Source organism: Drosophila guanche, unplaced genomic scaffold (assembly GCF_900245975.1).
Source record: "Drosophila guanche unplaced genomic scaffold, DGUA_6, whole genome shotgun sequence".
NCBI lineage: Eukaryota > Metazoa > Arthropoda > Insecta > Diptera > Drosophilidae > Drosophila > Drosophila guanche.
Window position 1 is genome coordinate 4,814,551 of NW_022995751.1, and position 25,198 is coordinate 4,839,748.

General features: G+C 47.3%; 1 protein-coding gene and 1 long non-coding RNA gene across 14 annotated transcripts in view; both read right to left on the minus strand.

Annotated features, from left to right (window-relative positions):
* The window catches only part of LOC117586882 (gamma-aminobutyric acid receptor subunit beta), a 29,116-nt gene extending 21,282 nt beyond the window's left edge, over positions 1 to 7,834 (minus strand). For 4 of the 13 annotated variants that reach the window (XM_034277195.1, XM_034277206.1, XM_034277200.1 and 1 more), the window contains exons 1-3: positions 7,163 to 7,834; positions 1,204 to 1,301; positions 893 to 960 (exon numbers count right to left, since the gene is read on the minus strand). In XM_034277195.1, coding sequence (XP_034133086.1) covers positions 893 to 960; positions 1,204 to 1,301; positions 7,163 to 7,302 — 306 coding nt within the window. In that variant the 5' untranslated portion in view covers positions 7,303 to 7,834. The remainder of the gene's footprint in view (positions 1 to 892; positions 961 to 1,203; positions 1,302 to 7,162) is intronic. The other 9 variants (XM_034277207.1, XM_034277205.1, XM_034277204.1 and 6 more) reach the window with 3 other exon arrangements.
* A 494-nt stretch (positions 7,835 to 8,328) lies between these two features.
* LOC117586888 lies at positions 8,329 to 13,031 on the minus strand. Its single transcript, XR_004574023.1, has 2 exons — positions 12,915 to 13,031; positions 8,329 to 9,015 (listed from the first exon to the last, which is right to left on the minus strand). It is a non-coding gene; the product is annotated as an uncharacterized LOC117586888 (long non-coding RNA).
* Between the last annotated feature and the right edge of the window lie 12,167 nt (positions 13,032 to 25,198).

Here is a 25,198-nt window from a genome sequence, read left to right on the forward strand (position 1 = left end):
TGCTCAGCCAATTAGACATACACAAACACACACACAGAGAGCGAGAGAGAGAGCTAAAAGTAACGAGGTGAGCAGCAGCAAGAACCAAAGTCCCGTTGGCTGAGAGTTGAAGAAGTTGAACATAAGAAGCTTTTGCCAATCGGTTACGGTTAGGGGGAGAGACAAAGAGAAAGAGAGAGTGGGGGAGAGAGAGAGAGAGTCAACATTTAGTTTACAATGTGCTTGGCGATGCTGAGCGAAAGGGGGTGGGTTGGGGAGTGACGCCTTGCCCTTTGCTTTGGAGTGCCATTGAATGGCAACTAAATCGAGTCACAGAACGAAAACCTACACAGAGCTGGGGAGGGCCAAAGTATTTATTTAAGTTTTGAAGTCCACTGAAACACAGCGAAAGGCCAGAACAAAATATTTGAAAGAGAGCTGGAGAGATTTATAGTACTATAAAATAACCAAAAAGAGAGACTAACAAAGTATAATAAATACAAAAGAAATCGAAATAAAATCGCGTGTGGGCTAAGAAACGGCAAAATAAAACTTTCAACTGGTGTACTTTGGTAAACAGTTGGGAAATAATAGATCGGTTTAAGGCTATATATAAGTAAAGAGAAAGATTTTCATACAAAGCAAAACAGTTGAAATACGAAAACATAAAACCCAACAAAAGAACGTAAAAATTTCGAACAAAGAACTCCAACAACAAAGACCAAAGACAGAGTTAGATTTAGAGATTACAGGATAGAGGAAAGTTTGATAGACAATTACAGAATTACAGAGAGAGAGAGGGAGACAGACAGATAGAGAGAGAGAGAGCGAGCGATAGGAAAGAGCGCTTAACGATAAAAATAGAAATAGAGGTACAAAGAGTTTTCATTTATTTTTTTATATTTTTTTGTACCATTTTCACTTCTGAGAGCGAGCTGATCGATAGCACATACATGGTGACTCCGACTTCGACAGGAGGTCCTGCAAACACGCATGTTTTAGTAGGTGATACAGTTAAGAGCACAGTTACGAGTGCGGCATAGGTATTAAAAATAGTTAGTTGCAGTTCAAAAGTGACACAAGTACGAGTTTAGCTAAGGTTCCCCTACAAATTGTTGAGTTTTCTTTTTTTCGTTCAAGTCGCGTTTCGGTTTTCAGGTTCGATTTTGGATACATGTATCTAGATTGAATGTGTCCGTAGTTGGGTTGTTTGGTTGTACTTACCACCATAATTGGGTCTTACTCTTTTGTCGTAGCTAACACTAAAGGAGTCGAGTATCGCGGATATGTTTACGTCACCCAGCATGCTGCCACCTCCAGTGCTATAAAGAGAGAAGAAACCAAAGTTCATTATTTCATTAGTTCGAGCCAGAGATCTCTGGGTGGAATATGCATCTATCACGCTCTGCATTTATGTTTTGAACTATTTGTTTGACGCTGGTCTGCCCTCCTGTCTCGCTGTGTGGCAAGGACTTTTAGCGTTTCCTGGAAAACTAAACTGACAGAGGGTACGCTGCCACACACAGACATTGCGCTCGGCGGCGGTCGTTGCAGGTTAAGTGCGCTGCCACGGCTGCCTCCTCTGTTCTGCTCCGTCGCTTCTCCTCTATCTCTGCTATCAATGTGTGCTGTGTGTGCTCGTGTGTGCTCGTGTGTGTGTGTGCTACTTTCGCTTTATGCGGCATCAAGTGCGCCCACACACGAATCTACACGAGTATATGTTATATTTATTGCATGTGCCTGGCAATGAAGGCAGCCAACATACATAAATGTATACATATATGTAAATGTATGTAGCAGGCCAAGTCCCAGGCACCAGTCACCCGGTCGAGGCACTTCAATGCCTGTTTATTTGCGTCTATTCTACGCTAAACTGTGCTATTAAAGCGCGTTTGTTGTTAGTTCAACTCGGGCCGAGCGACCGAGCGACCGAGCCACGGCCACACACACACACACACACACACGCACACACACGGAGCCCCAGCTGCTCGAGCCATGTCCCAGGCCAGATATATGTTACCAGTGGCTGTGCGTGTGTGAGCTTGTGAGCAAAATCACAATTTAATAAAAGTTGCGCCTGCAAATAAACACACTCCCCACAAATGAGCCGCGACCGAAGTTGCTGTCTCTGGGAAACGCGCGTGCGCGTCCTCGATGCCACGGAACCTCCTTCATTTGTATCGGAAATATCTCAGGCATTGTGTTTATGTATTTTGGCACAATTTTGCAGCATTTGCAAGTCGATTGTTATGGCTGATTGTTGGCTGATTTTGATGCGATTTTAATTTTTGCCAAATGCAGTGGAATATTTTTTGTAATCAAGCCTGGGCGTGCCATTGCCCTGCTCCACTCTACTTTCGCTCTCCCTTTTGGGAGAGCCACCCACCTCTCTCGCTCTCTCCTTCGCTCTCTCTTTGTTTTTGTTTTCCGCTCTTGCCTCGCTTGAGCTTTAACCCAAGTCGATTGCCTGGGCCCATTGTGTATACGCAGCGTGGGCATCAAAGCGAAAGCCGACGGCAAAAATGGCAGCCTATTTATAAATGTATATGAAAATACTCGCACCACGCACCGCTCTCCCCTGTTGCTGCTGTTGCTGCTGCTGCTGCTGCTGCTGGGTCCCTGACAACAGTTGATATTTGCGGTTTTACTTTTTCGGGTGCCTCTTGGCCCGTTGTTGATAATGAAAAAGTTTTGATTGCTATTTGATTTGAGTTTTAGATTATGTGTGTCTGTGGGTGCGATTATTGTCTTCTAGTGTTCACTGTACCCTGCTGCGTATGCGCAATATTTGCTGCTCTGCCTCTCCCCCGACTAACCATTAAAGTATAATTTATGCACTGCCGCCGCTACTTTTGCTGGCAGGTGCTGTCAATAAGTTTCTGACAGCTTGCAATAAAAAATTACTTGAAGGACGCGCCAAAAACTTTTCGATTGCCGCTCCCCAGCCGGAATACCCGTGGCGTATACGTAATATGCAAATGTGCCAATGCCTTGGCTTGGCATTGCCTTGCGCTGTCAGGGCTAAGTGAAACTAATATTATGCCCAACGTATTGTCAAATAATTTATGCAGACGCACGAGAGTGAGAGTGAGAGTGAGAGGGAGAGCGTGTGTGTGCTTGTCGTTAAGTGCACTACAAAATGTCAATAGGTCGTACTTGAGGCGTCAAATATTTGCCTATTGATCGAGGCAGCAGCTGCTGCAGGAGTGGGGCACAGTGCAACATGCAATTAGCTGCTCGCAGCAACAACTGGCAGCAGCAGCAACAAAAGTAGAGCCAAAGAATAACCGTAACTGTAACTGTAACTGTAACTGTAACTGTAACAAAAAAAAAGAAAAGCGAACCTAAAATGCACAGTCATGCGCACGACAGCCAAGCCCAAAACGTGTCGCCTCAAGTGCCAAGCCATCTTATCGCTGCTGCCCCACAGTTTGTTGCCTTATCTTCAGGCGCTGCACGTTTATGGCCCTTCGTGTGTGTGTGTGTGTTTGTGTGTGAGTGGGTGTGGCTGTTGGTCAGTGTATGTGTGTGTGAGTGTGCGCTGCTGTACGAAATATTTGTTGTTTGTTGCCGTTGCCGTTGTCGCTCCGCTCTGTGTTGTCGTTTTTAGTGGCACTTTGAGTGCCAGCCATTACGTATACGCTGCGTTGGACACGCGCCATTGCATAAATTCAAGTGAAACGTTAAAACAAAGCGGAAATGCTGCTAGAACTACTAGCAAATATTATCTTTCTTTTAGCGTTTTCTTTGTCTTCATCTGGCAGTCTGCCTGTGAGCCTGCCTGGCTGCCTTCCTGGCAGCCTCCTGCCTGTCTCCCGTCTCCGCTTGCCGCTTGCCGCTGGCTGCTTCCCCCATGTCCCGTGTCTTGGCAAACGCCAACGCAGAGATAAGCAAAAGTTGGTTTAGGCCCTTCCACTGCGCAGTAAAACACTCTGCAGCTGCCAGTGGCTGGACTGTGGGCACTCTGCTGTCCTGCCTCCCCGGAGCTGCCTCCTGTCCCTTCCTGTGCCCTGGGCGAGTGTGAGTAAGCGTTTTTTAATAAAGTGATAACTTGATGCCTGACAGCCGCCTGACAGTCGCTAAAAATAAACACATCCGCTTAATAAGCCAGTGGCATGAGCCAACAGCAGCAACCCAGCCCAGCCCAGCCCAGCCCAGCCCAGCAGACAGTCCGACAGTCGCTTAGCAGCTCCCAAGATACACAGGAAAAGACTCTGACTGCCTGACTGGGACAGGGACACAGGACACGCATTAACTATTATGTGCTTGTTGTTGGCGCAAGTTGGACCACGCCCAATGGACTCTAGAAGCTGCTATCGAGTCGATCTTGAAGCCATTTTATGTGCAAATCCTTTTGCCATTCAATTACTTTGGGAATTTGCAACCTGCTTTGTCTTAGGCAACGCTTTGGCCTTTTGATTAAGTTAAACTCAAGCCAATCCAAATGGGAAATAAGAAAAGAAAGGCTAGCAAGCGAATAACCGGCTGAGTGGCTGGGAGGAGAGTGGATCAGAGGCTGCGAGGCAAGGTAAATGCATAAAAAATGGAATTGCATTGGCGAGTCCTTGACATTTTGCAAAAATGAACAGCAATTGGCAGGCATCCGTGTCGTTGTCGATGCCCAGGGCAAGGATATCTTTCGCCTCCAGTCAGGCCAATAAAAATAGTTGCCCCTCGCTCTCGCGCTCTTTCTGTGGGATTCTGTGTTCTGTGTTCTGCTGGGGGTAAATGTGAACAAAATTAGACCTGCCTTGTCCGGGGGCTTTATTAAATATTTGCAAAGCAGCTGCAGGCATGTGGCCTGTCTGGCAACGGCTGCGAAAACACAGACACACAACGAGTCGGAGAACGGCCAGGAAAGGGCTTCGAAGAGCTGCTCTCCTTCTACGACCCAGACCCGTTTGTAGATATTTTCAATCATACTCAAAATGTGAAGGAACAACAATTTACGCTCAATGACACTCGATGGCGAGCTGTTGACGCTGCCTGCCTACGAGTGATGCAGCTGCCACAAGCACACACACAAACACAAATACAGACGGGACACACACACAGAAATGGTAAGAAGGCAGCTGAGGCTGGCCTCTGGCTGAGCCCTGACTGGGCAGAACGACAAGGCAGTCTCCTGCTTGGAGAGGCGCGAGGCCCCGGGGTGGTCTTTGCTTTTGTCGCTGCCACTTTGGCATTATCTGCTATCAATAAATTCCAAGTGAAGTGGGCACTTGTGTGGCAAGTGGAGCACAACGGCGCACACAGCAGGCGGCAGTGGCAGGCAGACTTGTGGCCCGGGCGTGGCACACAGCAGCCTGAGCTTTTGCCTCACAGGAAGTGGCAGCGTGTAAAGTGAGCAAAACTGTGTCGCTCTGGCCTTTAACCTTTTTTGGGTGGAGAGACTGAAGAAGGTGCTGTGGGGAGGGGGGTGGGGATAGAGGATTGGGCCAGACCTCGGGGGACTTTGACTCGGCAAAGCTGTCATTTTGTGTTGCACAGTCGGTACTTTGTGACGGCGCCTGTGCAATGTTGCATGAAAAAGTAGCGTAAACTTTTGCCCGAGCTGTTCTGCTCTGCCGTTGCCTTTTGCCATTGCCTCTGCGTTGTGCTTTGTGCCTTGTGCCTTGTGCCTTGTGCCCTGTGCCTTTTTGGCCCAAATAAACAGCTAACAGAGCTGTGTGTGAGTCGCCTTCGAGTCGTTCTCGACTTTTGCCACGACATTCTAGATTTTTGGACTTCTTGTTAGGGCTGTGGCCCGGGGCACTGCCAGCAGGCATCATGCCACGTCGCGTGTATCTCCGTGTCCTCGCCCTGCTACGTCCTCGTCCCGGGCACGCGATCGTGTAATCCCATAAACGTGCATTTGTACCTTGAGTACGTTGTCGTTGTCGTTGTCGTTGTCGCAGTGGCAGTGGCAGTCAGAGTCGGATTTTTGGAGTCGCTTTCACAGTTCTCGCAGTCATTGTGGCACAGTTCCTTCCCTTTTGATTTGCCTAATTTGCCAGGTTGCCGTGTTATGCAAATGTTAGTGCGGCTCTCTGTGTGGCGCCTAAATATTTACTAATGAGCGCTAACCCAAAAAGGAACAGAACACAACAAAAAAAGGAGTCCTACAGCAACCAGAGCCCTGGCCCTGCATAATTTGTGTGATTAAGTTGACAGAATGGGAGGACTGCGATGGGAACTGCTGTGGCAACAGTGACGTTGACAACTAATGCCACAAATGTGGCAATTTCTTTGCGTTGTCCGCATGTGTTGTGGTTGTTCGCGGTCTGTGGTCTGCCCAGTGCCTCTCTTTCCATCTCTGTCCGTGTGACAAGTGCCAATCAGTTGGGCAGGGCCGGCTGCTAGTCGAATCCTTGTACAATTGTTTCCAAAAACAAACAGAGCGACACTCTGTCCGCCAACTGTCTGTCCGTAGTCCAGTGTCCGCCAACTGTCTGTCCACTGTCCACTGTTCACTGTCCTCTCTCGACTGTCCACTGTTCGCTGAGTAATTACAAGACCATCGAGTGGCAGTTGTCATTTTTCAGTCCCTGCTGCCATTTTAATGACTGCCACATGCAAATGTGACAATGACGATGTAGATACCAGCTATCCCAGCTACACAGCTCTCCAACTTTTGCCCCTAATAAATGGGCTGCACTTATTCAAATTGTCAGATAGAGAGATAGATAGAGAGAGAGAGAAAGAGGGAGGACGAGAGAGTGGCATTTGTTTAGGGCCAGGTCAAAACAGGCTGTCATAGTCGGCTAATTAGCGTCGCTCGACAAAAGTTTTGAGCGCATTTTGCAGCAAAATGATTTGAATAATCATAAATTACCATGAATTATGGCTCCTGTGGGGGTTGGTGGCCAAACACCTCGAAATGTACACACAGGCACGCACCTGTCGCCCTGTCCAAGGCTGCGGCACGGACTGGGGGCTGCCCCACTGCAGCAAAAGTGTCAGCCACAAAAGCAAATTTATTGTTATAATAACTGGCGGCCCAAGTGTAGTTTGTTATAGTTCAGGCAGACAGGGAGTGAGTATGGAGTGAGTGGTGGAGTGGGGCCACATTTTCGGACATAACTTAATGCAGCGTACGACCGACCACTCTATGATGTTATTAACCTAATTGATAGCTGTAAATGTCACTAATTGGAGTACTCGTAATTACTAACCAAAATGAATACACTAAATGAATACTTACGCCGCCTGCACTGTGTGGATGCGTTTGTTGCCCGTTTCCTGTGCGATCAGCGCCACATTGATGGCCAGCCAGATGGTCAGCAGAGGTGTGCGGTTCAGCGGCGCCATTCTGGCCAATTTGTCCATTCTTGAATCACTCATGGTGGTGCTGTGTTTGGGTTTTTGGTTTCTAATTATTTGCAAGTTGCAAAAGTCGGGGCTGCTATTGGTTTTTCGGTGTTCTGTTTTGGTTTTATAAAGAGGAGAAGTTGTGCTGGATTTTGGTTTTTTTTTTTAGTTATTTTTTGCTTATTTAAAATGTTGGCGTGGCGCTTGCTGCTCGTAGTTTTTGCATTTAAAAATTTAAGTATGTTTTATGTTCATTTTTTTTAGTTGCGTATAAAGTAAGTTGTTGTTGTTGTAGTTGGTTTTTTGGTTGCTCTTTTATCTTGATTTGCTTGTTGCTTGTAGTTGCAGTTATTAGTCAAGGTTTTAGGTTGCTCCTTTTCTCCGCTACTTTTGCTACTCCTTCTTTTGCCGCTGCTTCGTTTGTTGCTGTCCTGCTCTTGCGTCTTGGGCTCTTCCTTCGCTTTGTTGAAGTCTCTCAGTCAGTGAGTTAGTTGGTTGTTTAGGCAGCGAGGCATTCAGTCAGTAACTTCAGTGCATGTGTATGTATGGCTTCGAGTGTTTCTTTGTGTTTCTCTGTGCTTTCCCACTCTCTCTCTCTCTCTCTCTCTCTCTCTGTCTCTCTTCGTTCCTGGCGCTATTTCGGGTGCGGGAGATCGAGTCAGCGGATCACTTCTTCGCTTCTGCTGCTGCGTCACATTAAGTGCTGTTGTTGTTGTTCCTTTTTGCTGCTTTCTTCTGCTGCTCGTAATCAGGTTACTTCCTGCTTTTCCCTGCAGCCTTTTTGTGCCTCCGCTGCTGCTGCTTGCCTGCTGCTTTATTTACTTTTAATTACTTCTATCCTGACGAGATTCCAGCAGGCAGCCCATACTCGCAGCAGTCTCTGTGTGTGTGTGTGGGTGTGGGTGTGGGTGTGGGTGAGCGCTTTTTGCAAATTCCTTGAAATTGAGCCTTTCGTTGCCTTTCCTGCCTGATGTCCTGTGGGGAAACTGTCTGCGGGGGGGGTTTGGGTCTTGGGTTCTCGGTTCCTCGGTTCGGGCTTGGGCTTGGGTGAGTGTATTCTGTGTGTGTGGTGTGTGTGGTGTGTGTCTCTGGGTTAGTTGAGCTCCAGCAGAATGTACATGCTGTGTTATCCCTCAACGTATATCGCTCGGTTTCGCCGCTTGTGGTTCCTCCGCTCCTCCAGCACTCCTCCTCCGGCAGCAGACCCTCACTCTCGCTCTCTCTATGCGCTCATTAATAATTACAAAATATCCGCACTGTTCATGTTTCCGTTTCCGATTCCGATTCTATTTCGTTTCTTTTCGTTATTTGTTGCCCCTATGCGGATGCTATTTTTGGATGCTGCCACTAATTTGGCATCAGTTTCCAGCAGCAGTTTCGTGCCTGATTTCGTTGCCAGCTTCTTTGGGTCTCTGAGTTCGTCGTCATCCAAGCGGACGCTCCATCTTATCGCTCGTTCGATATCCTGGCTGTGGCTCCTGCTATTGCTCCTCCTCCTGTGGTTGTTCTGCTCTGCTCTGGAGTGCCTGCAACCTGCTTGTCTCGATGCTTGCCGTTGGTGTTGTAGTTGCAGGCCACTTGCCTCATTTTATTTGTGTCGTTTGGTGGCGTCGCCTTTCGCTTTAACTTTTGGCATTGTACGTTAAATTGCCAACACGGTTGCGTCTATCGTCTGGGGGGCTAGGGGACATATTTGCTAGTTATTTATAGTCTCTATTAGCTCAAGTTTTTTTCTTAGCGTTAACACTGGAAAATTGTAGAAAAATAAAATATGGGAAATAAGTTGAAGTTTTGGTTATTGGCTAAGGAAATTGGATAGGGGCTAGTCCACGCTTTTAGTTATTTTTGTAGTGATTTTAATGAATATTTTTTGGCCAATGTTTTATACAGATATTCTTTAAGGATATTGATGGGTGATCAAATTTATTTTGTGGCTTGCCAGATTGTAAACACTTTTTGCATAATTTTTGAATTTTTGTTTTAATTTTTTGTGTGTTTGAATTCCTTTGGTTTTTTAATTTCTTTGCGTTAAGGGATTGACTTTTAATTTCATTAAATTTCGGTTTTGGGCTTAAATTTTGGTTATCGTTTTTAATATTGTTGAATTTTTATTTTATTTTTGGGCTTTCATTTCTTTGGGTTTTATGAGTCGAATATTTTAACATTTTATCACTTTTTTAACCAAGAATTCAATGCATTTTGTTTTAAACTGTAATTTCTAATCCAATTGGTAAGTTTTCGTGTAGTTTTTCACTGATTTTATTTTCGCATTTCACTTTTCATTTTTTAACAGTTTATAAACCCTTTCCAATTTTTAAATCTTTATTATATTATTTTGAAAGCGTTTTTTCTCTTGATAATTTTACGCTTTTTGCCAAAGAACATCTTCACACACACGCATACACACAGAGCCAGGCACACTCAAACTAATTTATACATACGCATACACAAACACACACACAACACACAACAGAGACCCCCAACACATACACACAACACAGCAGAGACGGCAGCGACAGCGACAGCGGCAGACACTTTTGTATAGATTTTGTTGAGTTGCCGTTTCTTAGGGGCAGCTTTTGTCAGCGCTGCGATTTCGGTTCCTGGTGCCTGTGCCGTTTCGTCCGTCACATTTTCTCAGCTGAGCGTTTGAAAACCGTTTGGCAGGCCACCAAGTTGGCTGCCAGTCTGCTGGCCAGCTAGGAGCCAAAGACAGGCTTTGCAGCCACAGAGAGCGGGAGAGCGAGAGAGCGGGAGAGAGCGACCAAGCGTCGTGCCAAAAATAGCACGAGCCACAGGCAGGCAGAAAGGCTGAAAGCAGCTCTGCAAAGCTCCGTCTCGCGCGCTCTCACTCTGACTCTCTGTCTCTCTTTTGTGTGTGCCTGTCGGTGAGCGCCTTTTGTGTGCTCTTGGTGTTGCCTTGTTGTTATGCTTTTTGGCTTCTTTGCAGAGAAATGTCACCGTGCACTCTCCGAACTGGCAACCCCGGCAGTTACACTCTGTTTAGCATAAACGCTTGCTACTTGGCTCCCAAGTCGGCCTGCCTCTACCTCTGCTGCTCCTGTCACTTCTTTCACCCATATACATATTTACATACATATTTACATACAAATGTACATACATATGTCTATCATCTAGCTGTGTGCGCGCTTTGCTTTTGTATTGGTTTTGTGTTTTTATAAATTCTTCGCATGTGATTTGTGTGCCCAGTTTTTGCTTGGGTTATTCTCCTTCCCTCCCGCCCCCACCCCTTTGGCTCTTTTTATGCTTTCGCAAATTTCTCGCGCTTTCTGGCACTGCTTTTTGTGCCGCACATTCGCACATATCCCGTTAATTGGTAAGCATGCCTTTTGCCTTCTGTCTCTGTCTCTGTCTCTGTCTCAGTCTGAGTCCATGTGTGTTCGTGTGCCTTTGCTGTGATTGCTTTTTGCGGCAAACCAAAAGAAAAAAAAAGCAAGCAAACGAAAGGCTTTGTCAAGGCAACAACATGGATGGTGGACTGTGCAGGGGCTGGGGCCGTGTGTGTGGTGCTGTGGCATTGTTTCAACTTGACAAAGAAAAGCTAGCTGTAGGCCTCGGGTTTTGTATGTAAATTCCACATACGCGTACCAGTAAGTATGCAAATATGTGTGAGCTGCTTTCACCGGCTTTCACTCAACCTCTGCCTCTCCTTTTGGCTCTCCCTTTGCATATTTTATATTCAATGATAAGAGTTTGACATTAATTAAAATGGCAAGAGTTGCCTTTGCCTGCGTGTGTGCGAGCTCACATTCGACATTTTACATTTTACTTTTTTACATTTCACTTGCCGAACCTTGCAGAGCCTGAACCCGCTCCACCCCAGCCCACGGCCCACGGCCCACGGCCCACAGCCCAGTTTGCTCTTTGGCTTAATGTTTTTTAAACGGCTTTTGTTTGGCTTGCATAAATATTTTCATATTGTATGCGCCACGACGACAGTTATTAATGAGTTTTTTTTTTTTGTGCTTGCCCGATCCCGCAGCCAGACCGCTCCTCTGGTTGCTGGTACATATTTGATGGCGCACACATAACAAGTTTGCGCTTAAATATGCAGTCCTTAACTTCAACTTGCAAATATTTAATGCCCTTTGCCAACTTTCTAATTACTTAATCAGATTTTAGAGGCAACATTTTCATGGGCAAATATCAGGCCAAAGCCCAACCCCAACCCCAACACGAACGTAAGTTTATCTCATCTGGAGGAGCATTTTGCAAGGACTTAAGCCTCTCTTTCAGTTCGTTAAATTCGTTAAATTCGTGAAATTTTGAGCTTTCATTTGGGTTGTTGAAATTATGGATCCTTCAGTTGCCTTTTGCTATTCATAAAACTCAACGAAATTGAGTGGAATGAATGAGCGCCGAGCTGGATTTCATAGTCAACTGCCATTCAAATATTCATGTGCTGGAGGGACTGTTGGGACTGCGGACCGTGGCCTGTGCACTGGCATTGCCTAAGACTTTAAGCCATTAACCTCGTGGCCGCTGTCATCATCATCCACATCATCATCGTCATCATCAAGAGCAGGGCGCCAGCAGCTCTCTTCTCTGTCTTTCTCTCTCTCTGCACTCATCTCATCGCGCTCGCTGGCTGTCGCCCTGTTGATGTGTGTGGCTGGGCACGTTTTTGGCAATTAAAAGCGGCAATATGCGGGCCAGGCCAGCGCTCCACCCGCTCCTCGGGGCTAATCAACGAGCACGACGCCACCCGCCCAACAATTTGCTTGAAAATTAAACAAAAAGCAAAGAGCCAAGAGCCAGGAGGGAGCCACAAGGAAGCCAGCTGCCAGCCAAGACGATGAAAGCGCACGAAGACGAGTGTCTACCACAAGCAAACAAATGTCTATGTGTAGATGTACACACACACACACACACACACACATACATACCACACGTTGCAGCAGCAGCAGCAGCAGGACCAGACTCCTTTTTGCCGTTGCCTTTTGTATTTATTTACTGCTGTTTTTTCGCTTTTTTTTGCTATTTTCTTCTTGGCTTTTGCTTTGCTTTGCTTTTGTGTCTGTGTGCCGAGCAAACTCGGCCAAATTTGAGTGTGCCAGTATGGAGTGTATATGTATTAGAATGTGTGTTTGTGTGAGTGCTGCTGTGTGCGTACGTGCGTGTTGGTGGAATAAGTTTTTTGGGATTTCATTTTGCAGCAGACAGCAGCAGACGAAATTCCTCAGTTTTTACTTCAGCTTAAAACTCTCTCTCTATCGCTCTCTCTCTGTCACTCTGTCACTCTCTCTCGCTCTCTGTGCACTGCTTTACTTAATTATAATTTTTATAATTTATTCGCTGCACAACGATTTAAATATATCCATCCATTACGTTCTGCCTTCTTCACTGCTTTTGCTTTGATTTTTTCACGCACACTCGTACACACACACACACACACACACACACACTGGCAGGCAGGCAGGACTCTGCTCTCTACAGTCACAAATAGTTGTATGCACAATCCTGAAACAGTTACGCCTTTTTTTTCGCGAAACTCTTGGCCAAAAAGAGTTTTTTCTTCGCCTTGGCCGCGCGGTTCATTGAGGTCAGGTTTTTGATTTAGGTTTTCCCTTTTGTGCTGTTGGAATTTCGTTGGGTTTTAGGATTTGATTTTCATTTTGCAATACCAAAAATGGTGGAAAATGTATCTATGCCTCGCTGTGTACAAATTTTCATCCGCTCGGCGTTAACGGCAACGACAGGCGTCTCGACTCGACTCGACTCGACTCACGGACTCAACTCGCTCACGGGACGAAGCTCGGGCGTGTTTTGTGATTTTTTTTTGAACGCAAAGAGCCGAGCAGCGTGCACCGGAGACCGACTGGCACAGTGCCACTTACATCACGAAGCCGCGAAAAATTCAGGGTGCGACCAGCAGACGAGCAGCACACGAGAAGCGCTCCACTCAGCACTCGGCACTCGGCACTCGGCTCTCGGCAGGAGCAGGAAAGTTGCGCTCGGCTCTTGGGCAGGGGGAAAGTTGTGCCTCGTGTGTAGAGCTTTTCTGCATTGGTATTTGTGTATTTGTATATTTGTGTGTGTGGCGGCATCACAGTGGCACAGTTGTTGTAGTTCTCAGTAGGCTGCCCCACAGCTCCACTCCTTCTCCCCCTGTATTGTTGTTGGTGCAGGCTTTAAGCGCACGCAACGTAACTGTTTCGCTGCCTCCCTGCTCCCTGCTCCCTGCTCCCTGCCCGCCTGCTTTGTGTACAACCGGGAATCGTTTTGCCTCCCACTGCCAACATTCTCGCACACAAATCAACATAAATCAGCTAAATCGTCAGGATACAAGTACACCAGCAGCAGCAGCAGCAGCACCGAAAAGAGTGGCATGGCTGTGGCAGGGCTGGGCAGGGCACTGTATTAGTGGCAACATACGAGGCTCATCGTTGCAGCTGCAGTTGCAGCACAGGACTTGCTGGATGGTTGGGGACTTTTGCATGGACTGCATTTGGTGTATCCACATGGCGTATGCGTAATGCTGGCAAATCTGTTTACCCCTGACTGAGCATATTTGGACGAGCAAACCAAACCCCTGCCCTGCACTTTATGTTTGTGGCACGCAGCTGTTTTGTTTGCCTTATTGCAGCATCATTCTGACAGGGAGGCATATTATTGCATGCTCCACACTCTAGCACTTTTTTTTTGGTGTTCGTTGATTAACTTCATTAGCCTTGAATCGAAAAAGATTTAAACGGCGGCGGCCCTGCGCCAGCTGCCCAGCTGCCCAGCTGCCCCGCTCAATGTATCTTTTGCTGTCATATGCAGTAATGGCTTTTAAAATATATATCGCTGGCCATTAAATACATTTGCCATTTGGGCAGGGGGGCCTAAATGGCATACGGGATAGCCCCAGCACGGCCACCGACAGACACACAGATGGGGAGAGACAGGGCGAGCGAGCAGGAGTTAGCACACAAAACTGGTTGGCAAATGGACAGCCAGGCGGCCATTTTGTGGCCACAACGATGTGTGGGTGTGTGTGAGTGTGTGTTAGAGTCTCTCGGTGTAGAGTCCATCCAGCGTTCATCCTTGCCCTGCCGGGCAATGTCAACCAAGTTGACTTTTCGATGCGCACTGCTGATTTTTTTTAATAAGCATAAATTTAGGCACGTAAAGCAATATGGGGTAAGCCGCAGCCACACACACACACACACACACCCATAACCCACATGCCCCTCCCTGTGCCCCTTGCCACCTCTCAATCCTAACAAGGGCGCAAATTGATTGAGTCTGCCGTTGTCATTTGTCGCTGTGGCTGCGGCGGCGGCGGCGGCGTTTGCCTCGAAAATTTATGAAAATGAAATGCCACGCAGCGCTTTTCCGCTCTTTCGCTTTTCCGTGCCTTTTGGCACGTGTGTGTATGTGAAGGAAATCTGCCATGGCTGTGTCGGAGGCTGCGCCAAATTAATGAAACACATGCAGGCAGGCAGGCAGGCAGCAGGATGCCTGGCAGGCTGGCAGGGAGTCGCGTAATTTGTCATTTCGACAAATTTTTGAATTATTTAAACGGAAATCTTAACGTCAGGCAGCCAGCGATTTATTTCTCGACTTTCAACGTTTGAATGTTTGTAAATGCTGACTGCGGCTGACTGCTCTCACTGGTAATGTGAGTGTCAATGCGTGACAGGGGAAATGGATGGCGTTTTAAAGAGATGTCACCGAAAGGAAAACAAAGAAAAAATGACAGCCCAGGCACACACACTGCCGCAATTTCCATTTCGGCGGCGTCTCTGCTGCTGCATGCATTGTGCATACCCTGTAAAAACTTGAGCGTTTGTGTTAAGTTTGAGGCATAGGAATATTGTCAATACTCTCCACATTGTTGCTGGTTGCCATTTGGTTTTATGTTGGCTGTGGACCAGGACAAGGCAGCCTGGGAGAAATGCCAGAGCCAGAGCCGGAGCCAGTTCCGAGTGTGCTGGTTGTTTTGGTTTAATAGAAACGTAACTGCGTACAATTGCTGGCTGCCATCTAATGGCACACACATCCCACCCACACACACACACACACACACACACACACGTACAGCCATGCATGATGCTGCTGCTGTTTGCCAAAATGCCAAAAAAAGAACGAAGAAGGCGCCGCCTTATCTCATTTGAATGCGCCTCGAATGCTCGCACGCAGCGCGCGTTAGTTGCTTAGTCTTCCCTTCTCCTTTCTCTCCTTCCTTCTTTCTCCTTCCTTCTTTCTTCTTTCTGTTTCCTTCCACTGCTGGCATTTGTTTTCATTCGCAGCGATATTTGGCGCTGTTTTGCATATTTCAGCCATAATCTGTATTATCGAACGAAGCAGCAGCGGAAAGGCTAAATTATAGCGCGGCCTTGGTGCAGGCCTTTGCCAACGAAAATTGTTTCCCTCTGGCTGTGATATTGTTTATGCAGCAGCAGCGGGAGAAGGAGTAGGAATGCTTCTCCCATATGGCATACTAATTGAGCAGATAAAGATGTAAGACGACGAGGAGGAAAAGTGCGAGATGGAGCGGCAGTGAGAGTACGCGTCCGCCCTGCCAACAGATATTAAATAGTGCCCCAACTCCTTGACAATGTCACTCCTAATTGGGCAACTTTATATCTACATATACATACAAGTATGTATGCATCTACATATACATATTCATACATACATAAAATGTACGTCCCACATCTCTCTCCCTGCCGCTTGCTTCCTTTTGTTGAATCTTCTTCTGTGACTGAGCTCAAGAAAATTCATTCCATTTCCATTTCTTTACTGTTCATTTCTTCGTTCTCTTTTTTAATACATTTTATTTGACTTTCTCCGGGGGGTTTTCAGTGTGCGCATTCGCTTGTCGTTCCGCTTTCCATTCTGCTCTGTTCTTTTTTTCGGGTCACTTATGCAAACAAAGTTATTAATTACACTTGCTGCTAGTTGGGGCGGCTGCTGCCCCAAGGCCCAAGAACAAATTAAGTGGTCACCAGTGCAGAGTGGGCGCTGGGAGAAAACGTTGCCCAAAACGTTGGCCATCGACAAAAATAAAAATAAAAATAAAAATAAAAAATAAAAAAAGACGAAACGTAGCAGCCAAATTTGACCTAAAAAGATAAATACTTTTGCAAAAGTTGTTGGCCAGGGCTTTGCTGCTGCTTTTGCGTTTGCCTCGTACGTACGTACATTTGCCACCGTTTTGCCGTGGCACACGTTGCGTATACGTCACGTGCCAGCCGATTGCCGCTGCGTTCACGGTTCGCCTAGAGTCAATTTCTGTTGTGGCATTTCGCTGCGCTCCTCGTCCTGCTCTCCGGCCACCAATTTATGTATCTAAATTGCCATGGAGCAGCAGCACACTTCACATGGCCATAAATCGCAGTGAAAAAGCAGAAACGAGCAGCCACAAAATGCGCTAAAAATAAAAATGTAAATAAATAATTTGCACTGCGTCATGTCAGAAATTTTAAGCACATAATTAACCGCTTATTTAACCCCTTTGCTGGCCTGGGAACCACACCACACCGCACCACCCGCTGCTGCTGCTGTTGCTGCTCCTCCTGCTGTGCCAGATTCCTCTCTGCATGGGAAGCGGCGAAGTGGAGGCCACATGAGAAGCGCTGGAAATTCATTAAAGTTGTCTATGCTCGGGGCGTTCGCAGAACGACAATCGGGGCCAGCCCCGCAACAATGCCACGACTGGGCCAGTAGGGGCAATGACGACAACGACAACGACAACGACAATGTTCGAAACAAAAGCGAAACAAAAACAAACCAACAACAGCACAGCAATGGCAACACTGTACGGTAGGGGATGCTGTCTGGGGTACTGCCCATATTTCCATTTGTAAAACAGCAGGACACAAACAGTGGACCAACCCAACAACTGATCGGAATAAGTGAACATTTCGCTCTCAGCAAACCAAAAATTTGCCAAAAATAATTATTTTTGAGGTTTTTCTTTTGCATTTGTAATTGAGATTCTTGGGCGGGAAGGAGAACTTTTGTGTCCCACTGTGCAGCATAAGCAATAAATGTGTCTCCTACCTCTCCATTCCGCCCCTCTGTGTTCATGTGAGTGCCAACCCTCTGCATGGCATAGGAAGGCGTTGAGAGGATGATGTTTTTTTGCGCTAGCATTTTCCATTTCCATTTTCCGGCCACTCGCACTCCCGCTCCCTGCACCTAGATATCCCAACATGTGTTGGCTGCTGTGCCATCTTTTAATGTGGCATACACCTAACTCCGACTGTGGCAGTGGCAGTGGCAGAGTGCTGGCAGCATTGTCCATTCTCCTCCCTTACCAATTCCCAGCATCGTCCTCATCAGCGGCAGCAGCAGCAGCAGCAGCAGCATCGTTCTGATGATCATTATTGTCATCAGAAGGAGCATGGACAGTGCCAGTGCCAGTGCCAGCTGCCGCCTCTTGATGGCTGGGCGTGGCAAGGACATGAACGCCTTTTGCGCGCACTTAGCAGCTGGACAGGGTGAAAAATGCATGTGAACAAAGCGCGCGCAAAAAAGAATAGAAAAAAAATAGAAATACGAATGGAAAAATGTGTGCAAAAAGAAAAGAAGGCAACACACGAAATGTAGGCGACAACAACAATTTTTTTTAGCTTTGTCAATGAGGCAAAAAAAAAGGCAGCAAAAAAATCATTTTACTTGGCACATTTTGCTTTTTGCGCCATCGTTGGATGTTGCCTTGCCCAGTGGCTGCTGCTGCTGCTACCCGCCCAGCAATATTCAATGCTGTAAAAAAATGCGAGGAGGCAGCAGGAGGTTCCTGGCTGAGTATGAAAATCAGCACCAGCAGCTCCCTGGCTAAGGAGGAGCACCAGCAGCCGGCCACACAAAAGAGCAGGAAGTGCAAATGTTTCTTTCACTTTTTCGCATGTTTCGTCCTTTTGGCTGTTACTAAATTATTACTGTGACCCACCAACACACACACACACAAATAAACAAACAAACAAACAGAGCAGCAGCAAGAGAAAGAGAAGGAACTGAGACTGAGACAGAGACAGAGACAGCGCACAAAATGGCGCCTCAACTGAAACTTTTTCCTCGCTAGTTTTCGCTTTTTGCCATTTTGCATTTTTAAAGTCGCGGGCGACACAAAATGCCACAGATCCACAGTTGCTCAGTGTGTCAGTGTCTCAGTTTCTCGCTTTCTCAGCTTCTTGGATCCCCAAGTCGCATAATGGGGCGCGGCCGCTCCGCTGTAGTTGCTGCTGCATGTTGCTGTTGCTTGTTGGCCAGCTGACGAGCCATTAGCGTGAAAATTGGCTCTAGCCCGGCCCAAAAAAAGTTGCGATGGTTGGAAGTTGGTTTGTGGGTGGGGACGGGGACGCGGGGTCGTATACATAATTTCGTCTGTGCTGCATGAATTTTTAAACCACGAAAGCCTCGAAGCGCCACACAGGTACACAGGTAGCGCAAAAAGCATAAATACGCGCGGGCCAAGCAGCGGAGCAGCGGGGAGAAGAGTAGGGCAGCAGAGAGGAGCCGAGAGTGGAGAGGAGCAGCGGCAGAGTGGAGCAGCAATGGCAACACTTATTAATGTTTGAGCAGGCCGAACACCGAGCACAGAGCAGCGACCGTGTGGCAGCAGCAGCGGCAACAGCAACAACAGTTATTTGGTTGGCTTACGGCGCAAGCGTTTGCCCGGGAATTTCCTGAAAAAGCTAAGCGAACACTCCGGAGAGTAACTTGTCTCTCCCTCTCTCTCTCAGCCTGTCGCTCGCTCTCTGCACAGCTTCCTCTGCTTGGCTGGCTTGGGCTCCGGCTCTCTTTTGTTGTGCGTGTTTTGGCGCTTTTGTGTCTGCCATTTCCTCCTCAACCCCCAACGACAGCAGCAGCATCTCTGCCTCTCACCCACCCTCCACGCTCTCTGTTTGCTTTGTAGATTTCCATCGTTCCATCGTGTGTGTGTGTGTGTGTGTGTGTGTGTGTGTTTTTGTTTGTTTGTTTGCTTGTGTGCATTTTCCTTTTACACCTTACACGACCAAACAGTTTCCCACGCACCACGCACTCAACTTAATTTTTGTTGCAACATTATATTTTCGCTGTCAGCAGTGGGGCCACACCACCCCTCCCCACTCACCCCTCCACCCCACCACCCACACTGGCTGTGCGTATGCCTTTGCGCTTAATCTGAGGTTAAATACGTGTGTTAGTTTCGGGCTGGGACAGCAGGCTGGAGCTGTTGTTTCTTCTGTTGTTTCAGTGGTTGCCATTTTTATTTTTACTGTTATTGCATGAGTATGCGTGGCTGTCTGTCTGTCGGTGTGTGTGTGTGTGTGTGTGCGCCATTTCCACTTTTATATGCTGCTTAGCTTTCAGTGCGTGACCTTTTCTTTCATTTTTACATTCACTTGCCATCAGCCTTCATCCTTATTGTTGCTGCTGCTGCTGCTGCTGCTGCTGCTTTTTGTTTTGTCTTCCTTTTCATTTTTTGGGACTCTCCGTCTGTGTGTCTCTCTGTGTGAGCATAATATTTTCCTTCCTTCCTTGCTTCTCTGTTTTTTTGTTTGCGCCTCATTGCAGGCCAACCACAAAATCTGCTTTTGTATATTCGCCGCCAAGATCTCATACAAATTAGCATAATGGATTTTTTCTCTCTGCTTTTTTTTTGTCAAGGCAGCGACGCCTTGGCTTTTGTAAAATCAACACCCCCCGCTTGGCTTTCCTTTTTGGGCTGCCATGTAATTTGCGGTTTTGCGTCCCTAATCACGATATGCATTCGCATTTGCCTAATCATTTGGCTTAATTAATTGGCCAGGTGGTGGCAGTGGCAAACGTTTTTATTTGACACATTTTCGGGGTGTGGTTTGGCGCAGGTTTGGTGCTGTTTTGTGGCAGGGCCAGCAGGCGGAAGCAGGCAGCATTTTAATTTATTAAAATCAAAGTGATTTGAGCTTTGATTTGGCGGATTTTGATTAGTCTAATGCGGTCTGCTTTTCGCCTTTGATTGTCGCCGCCCAATGGCTCTTTGCTGTTATTAAAAATTATATGTACGAGTGCCTTAAATTAGTTCAAGTATTTATTTGCTGTGAGTACATCGATGGTTTACGCCAAGCACTGATAGCAGCAGCAATGGAAGGGGTGCATTTTTTCATTAGTTGCCCAAGGGGGTGGCGGGATGCAGCCACGCGTCCTCAGCTCCTCCTGCTGTCGGCTATAAATTCTCATTAATAAATCAAGTGAAAAATCAAAAGTGTCTCATAATAAAAACTAATATATGGCTGTGTAAACACACACAAACACACAGGCAGTCAGGCAGTCAGGCAGAAGGGAGATATCAAGCATACGCATTGTGGTACAGGTGCGAAAAGTGGGAGTGAGCTTTCCTCTGGCTCTCTCTCTCTCTCACGCTCGCTCTCTCAGAGAGAGGCGCTCCCAGAGCGTGGTGTCGTCTGCACAGGCAGCATCAATTCGCATCTGTTTGGCCGAGATAATCAGATTGGAGCTTTGTTAAACTGATAGCTGCAAAGGGGGAAGCAGAGGGACAGTCCTCTCGCTCTTTCTGCACCTTTATCTCTCTCTCTCTCTCTCTCTCTCTCTGCATCTCTCGCTCGCTCTCTTTCTGCTGGCCAGGTTAGCGGCCCTTGCCCGCGATGTTGTGTTTGAGTTATGACGTCATTAAAACGCACAGCCTCACCTTGTTCAAATATGAAATGGCAGCGGCAGAGCAGAGAGTGCCCCACGGCATCTGTGTGCTGTCGCCGTTGGGTTTGCCTGTCGCTTGCTTCTATGGCTCTATGTATCTGCCATATCTTCCATATGTCTGTGTCTGTGGCTGTGTGTGTGAATTATTTGCGCGTTTTTACTCATATTTCCTGACATTTTATCACAAAACCTAAGCACACTTTTTGGGCCACTATGGGCGTACGTTTGTCATGCATTTTTCATCGCCCAAAAGCACACGCACAGAGTCACACATGGAGAATGTCAACGTCGCCACTTGAGCAACAATAACAGCTCCTCCAGCTCCTCCTCCACCACTCTGCCATTCAAATATCCTTCATCTCTGTGTCCCACTCTCTCTATGCCACTCTCCATCTTGGCTTGCCTCGCTCGCTGCGGCTGTGTCATTTTGACATTTGTTTGCATATTTATGTCAGTCAGTTGGTCGCTAGGTTGCCCCAGCTCTATGCATACTCCTCTGGCATAGGCTTCAGTGCCAGTCTCCCAGTTGTCCCACTCCCAGCTGTGGCTTTGGCTTCAGTTCACTTCATTTCACATCTCGCAGTCGCCGCCGCTTTTCCTTTTTGCAGTGTTTGCCTGCCATTCACTCTCGCTGCCCTGCTGCCTGTTGGCTGTCTTCACTGGCTAGGTCTTCGTTCTGGTTGTGTTTTGCTCCTGCTACTGCTCTTCCTGCGGCTCCCGCTTCTCCTCCTGTCCTTTGTGTTTGCCCAGCAGCAACATCATCAGCAGCTGGGCCGGCCCATCACACACATCTCACAGCTCACAGCTCACATCTCACATCTCACACCCATGGCTGGCAGTTTTATATTGCAGCCTGCACTTCAGCTACAGCCACAGCTCCCCAGCGTTAGGTGTGGGCGTTGTCTGATCTTTCATCATCGTCATAGTCAGTGTCCAGCGTCCGAGCATTGGACAGTTTTATGGCTGATTCACGGGGCACATCCTCCTGTGTGTGTGTGTGTGTGTGTGTGTCTCCATTACTGTGGCATGCATTATATAGGCCCGCATGTGCGCTCTTAAAACTTTATGCATGTACCTGCCGTATGCCCCCAGCTCAACTGACTTCTGACTTTGAGTCTAATAAAACTGATTTTAGCCTTTTGGCTCTTTGCTTTATTATGCACGAGCAGCACTTCCGGCTTTCAGTATGCCAAATGGAGAAGCCTCCCCGACTGCCAGTTGTCAAAAGTCATTGCCAGCGCCAGAGCCGAAAATAGTTTTCGATAGAGGGAAAGCGAACCCGCAGCAGCAGCAGCAGCAGCTATTAATAAACCTCTGTCAAAGTTTTATGAACTCAACTCGAGCCCTGCTATGGGAGTTACTTTTGCTTAACAATACGCACGGTGGCGCAGGCAGAATTAATCCGTTTTTGTACTCAAACTAATGGCAGCAGAGGAGAGCTTTCAATCCATAAAGTGTTCCAGAAAGCTAGGAGCCAGCCAAGATAAATCCTAGAGCAATCTGAGTGCTGTCCAAGAACCATAAATAAATCCAAATTAAATGATCTTTCGGCACAGAATTGCCTACAAATAAAAATACTTTAATATTTCTACAGAACATTCCCTTTGGCGCCTCAATTTGCGGCCATAAATAACCCCTAGAACTTTGATGAGTTTATTAACATTATGCCACTGTACACCCTCGCTCTCAGCCGCTCTCTGGCTTTGATTAACTCTTTTCCCAAAGCTGCTTAAAACTGCAACAAAAGCGGCGACAGGCAGGCAGGCAGGCAGGCGGGCAGCCCAAAGCGAGAGCAGTTACAAGAGTTACAACAAAGTCGAGCGAAAAGTTGTGTGCTTAAAATAAATAAAATTCATAAACGGCAGCATCCAAATGGATGGGTTGTCAGGGAGAGGGAGTAGTAGGAGTCTGCTGGGGGACATTGCGTCGAGGGCCGCATGCGTTAACCTTTGGCATTTTTAATTAAACGAACAGGGCATAAAATATCGACACTTAATTTGCAAAAAAAAAAGAGGAAAAACTGAGAGAGAGAGGGAGAGAGGCAGAGAGAGCTGCCAGGCAGACAGCAAGCAAAATTAAGCGGCTAGCAGTAGAAAAAAAATCCACAAACGTGGGCTGCAAGGGGGGTAAAAACTTGTTTCATTTTCGGGGTTGAAGTGCACACTCCATATCCTCCTAGAGTTATAGTTTCCCTTTTTGTGTGTTGTTCCTTTTAGTTTTGATTATTGAGTGTGTCGCCCGCCCCCCTTCGGTAGGGGAACCCTTCATCAGACTACGCCCGTCCAGGCCATAAAGCAGAAGCGGCAGCAGCAGCAGCAGCAGCAGCCGAGTAGGCAGTCGATTTAACGAACCGCACCGAGCGCAGCCGAGTGTGTTGTATTGCATTAAAGCTGCGGTGCGGTGAGGTTAGCGTCGCTGCTGTGCCCAGGCCTACACGATGATGACGACGACAACAACGTAGAGCAGAGCAGAGCAGAGCAGAGCAGAGCAGAGCAGAGCAGAGCAGAGAGGAGCTGAGCGTAGCGGCGCCCGGCAACGGCAATGAACGAGCCTATTAACAGCAACAAGGAGGACAGCAAAATGATTACAGAAACAACAAGGAACATCAGCAGCAGCAGAAGCAGGTAATGCAGGGGGGTGGCTGGCAGGGTGGCTGAGCCTGCGTCGAGCTCTTAATTAAGAACTCATGTTAATTGTAATTATTTGGCACATGAAATTTTTATTAATTTATGCCGCTCACAGCACAGTACCAGCAACAGCAACAGCAACAGCAACAAAGGTGTAAGGCCTGCTGTACATAGTTTGTCGCTGCCGATGCTGCTCCTTCTGCTCCCTGCTGCCGCTGTAGTGTTAATGATGATGCGGCTGCTTAGTATGCCGCTCGGAGGTGTGTAATGGGCCTGGCACAGAACGAACCCGAACAAGCCAGAGCCAGTAGCTGGCGTTGAAATATAAAACGAGCAAATGATGAGGCAGCCACAGCCACAACATGTGTGGGTCACGCACAGGCGGCGTACCAGAGTGTGTGTCTTTAGTGTAGATCTCTGCAGATTACGGGCGTTGACAGCGTTGCCAGATGTACGAGAGCGAGTGCGGAACGTACTCAAAGTTTACTCCCAGGAATTTGGTAAACTAAAAACACAAACGTACATGGGCTGCCGCACATTAAAAGCATTTTCAAATCACTGACTGAGATAAAGTGGGGAGCAACAATAAATAAAAAAGAGGAGAAGAAGAAATATCTAGAAATAATTCAGCTTAGTGCACAGGCAGCACAGCTCTAAATGTATCCATTTGCATTTAATCACTTTCAATTAAGTAAAGATACAGATACGAATAGGAGGAGGGGAAGAGTGAGGGGAACTGACTGACACATTGCTGGAATATTAAAAATAGACGAGCAACGACACCCGATAGCAGACTCCCGGACAGACACGGACACGCGGACAGCCAGGGCACACGGACTCACGGACACCCAGGGCACATGGACACCCAAGCACCCGACAACAACAAAAATGAGAGTAAAAACTAGAAGCAGCGGTCAGGTTGGCCAGGCCAGGCCAGGGCCTGCCCCAATGCTGCCAGCCACGCAGGAGAAGCAACAGAAACAAAAAGGGAAGAGCAGAAAGGAAGGGCAGGAAGCACAACCCTGCTCAACGCAAAACACAACTCAACTCGAGTCTCGATTCCTCGACTCACGACTCCAACCCCTGGTGAGTTGTTATATCGTGGAGGGGGCAGCGGCGGGGCTACGTTTGAAGAATTTATAAATATTTTATTAAACTGTGCGCTGCTTTGGCAAGTTCTTGTGAGCGTGCGGGGATTTGCCTATGCTTGGGATGATGATGCGAGTCTCGGAGTCTCTCAAGCCAAGCCAAGCCAACCCAAACACCCAACCTTATTCCGCTGATAATAAAAGTAAGCAGCGAGAACAGAGAAACAGAGACAGAGATGGAGATAGAGATGGAGAGTGTAAAGCAAAGAATGGGCGCAAGCTTTGATTGATTGATGGCTGAATGAGTTGCTGGTTGGCCTCATTTTCATTGCGCAGTCATCATAAAACTCGCCCAGCCTCACATTTTTCTCTATGTAATTGTTATTTTTTTGTAGGCCCCAGCTTAGCTTTGTTAATTGTGGAGAGAGAGAGAAAGACAGAGAGAGAGAGAGTGCACAGACATGTGCTTGGGGCAAGCGGAAATGGAATTTTGCAGTCACACGCACACGTTTCCGCTGGGCTGTCTCTGCTCATTTTCACTGATTAAACTAGGCAGTGGCAGAGCTCGACTCTGCCCCC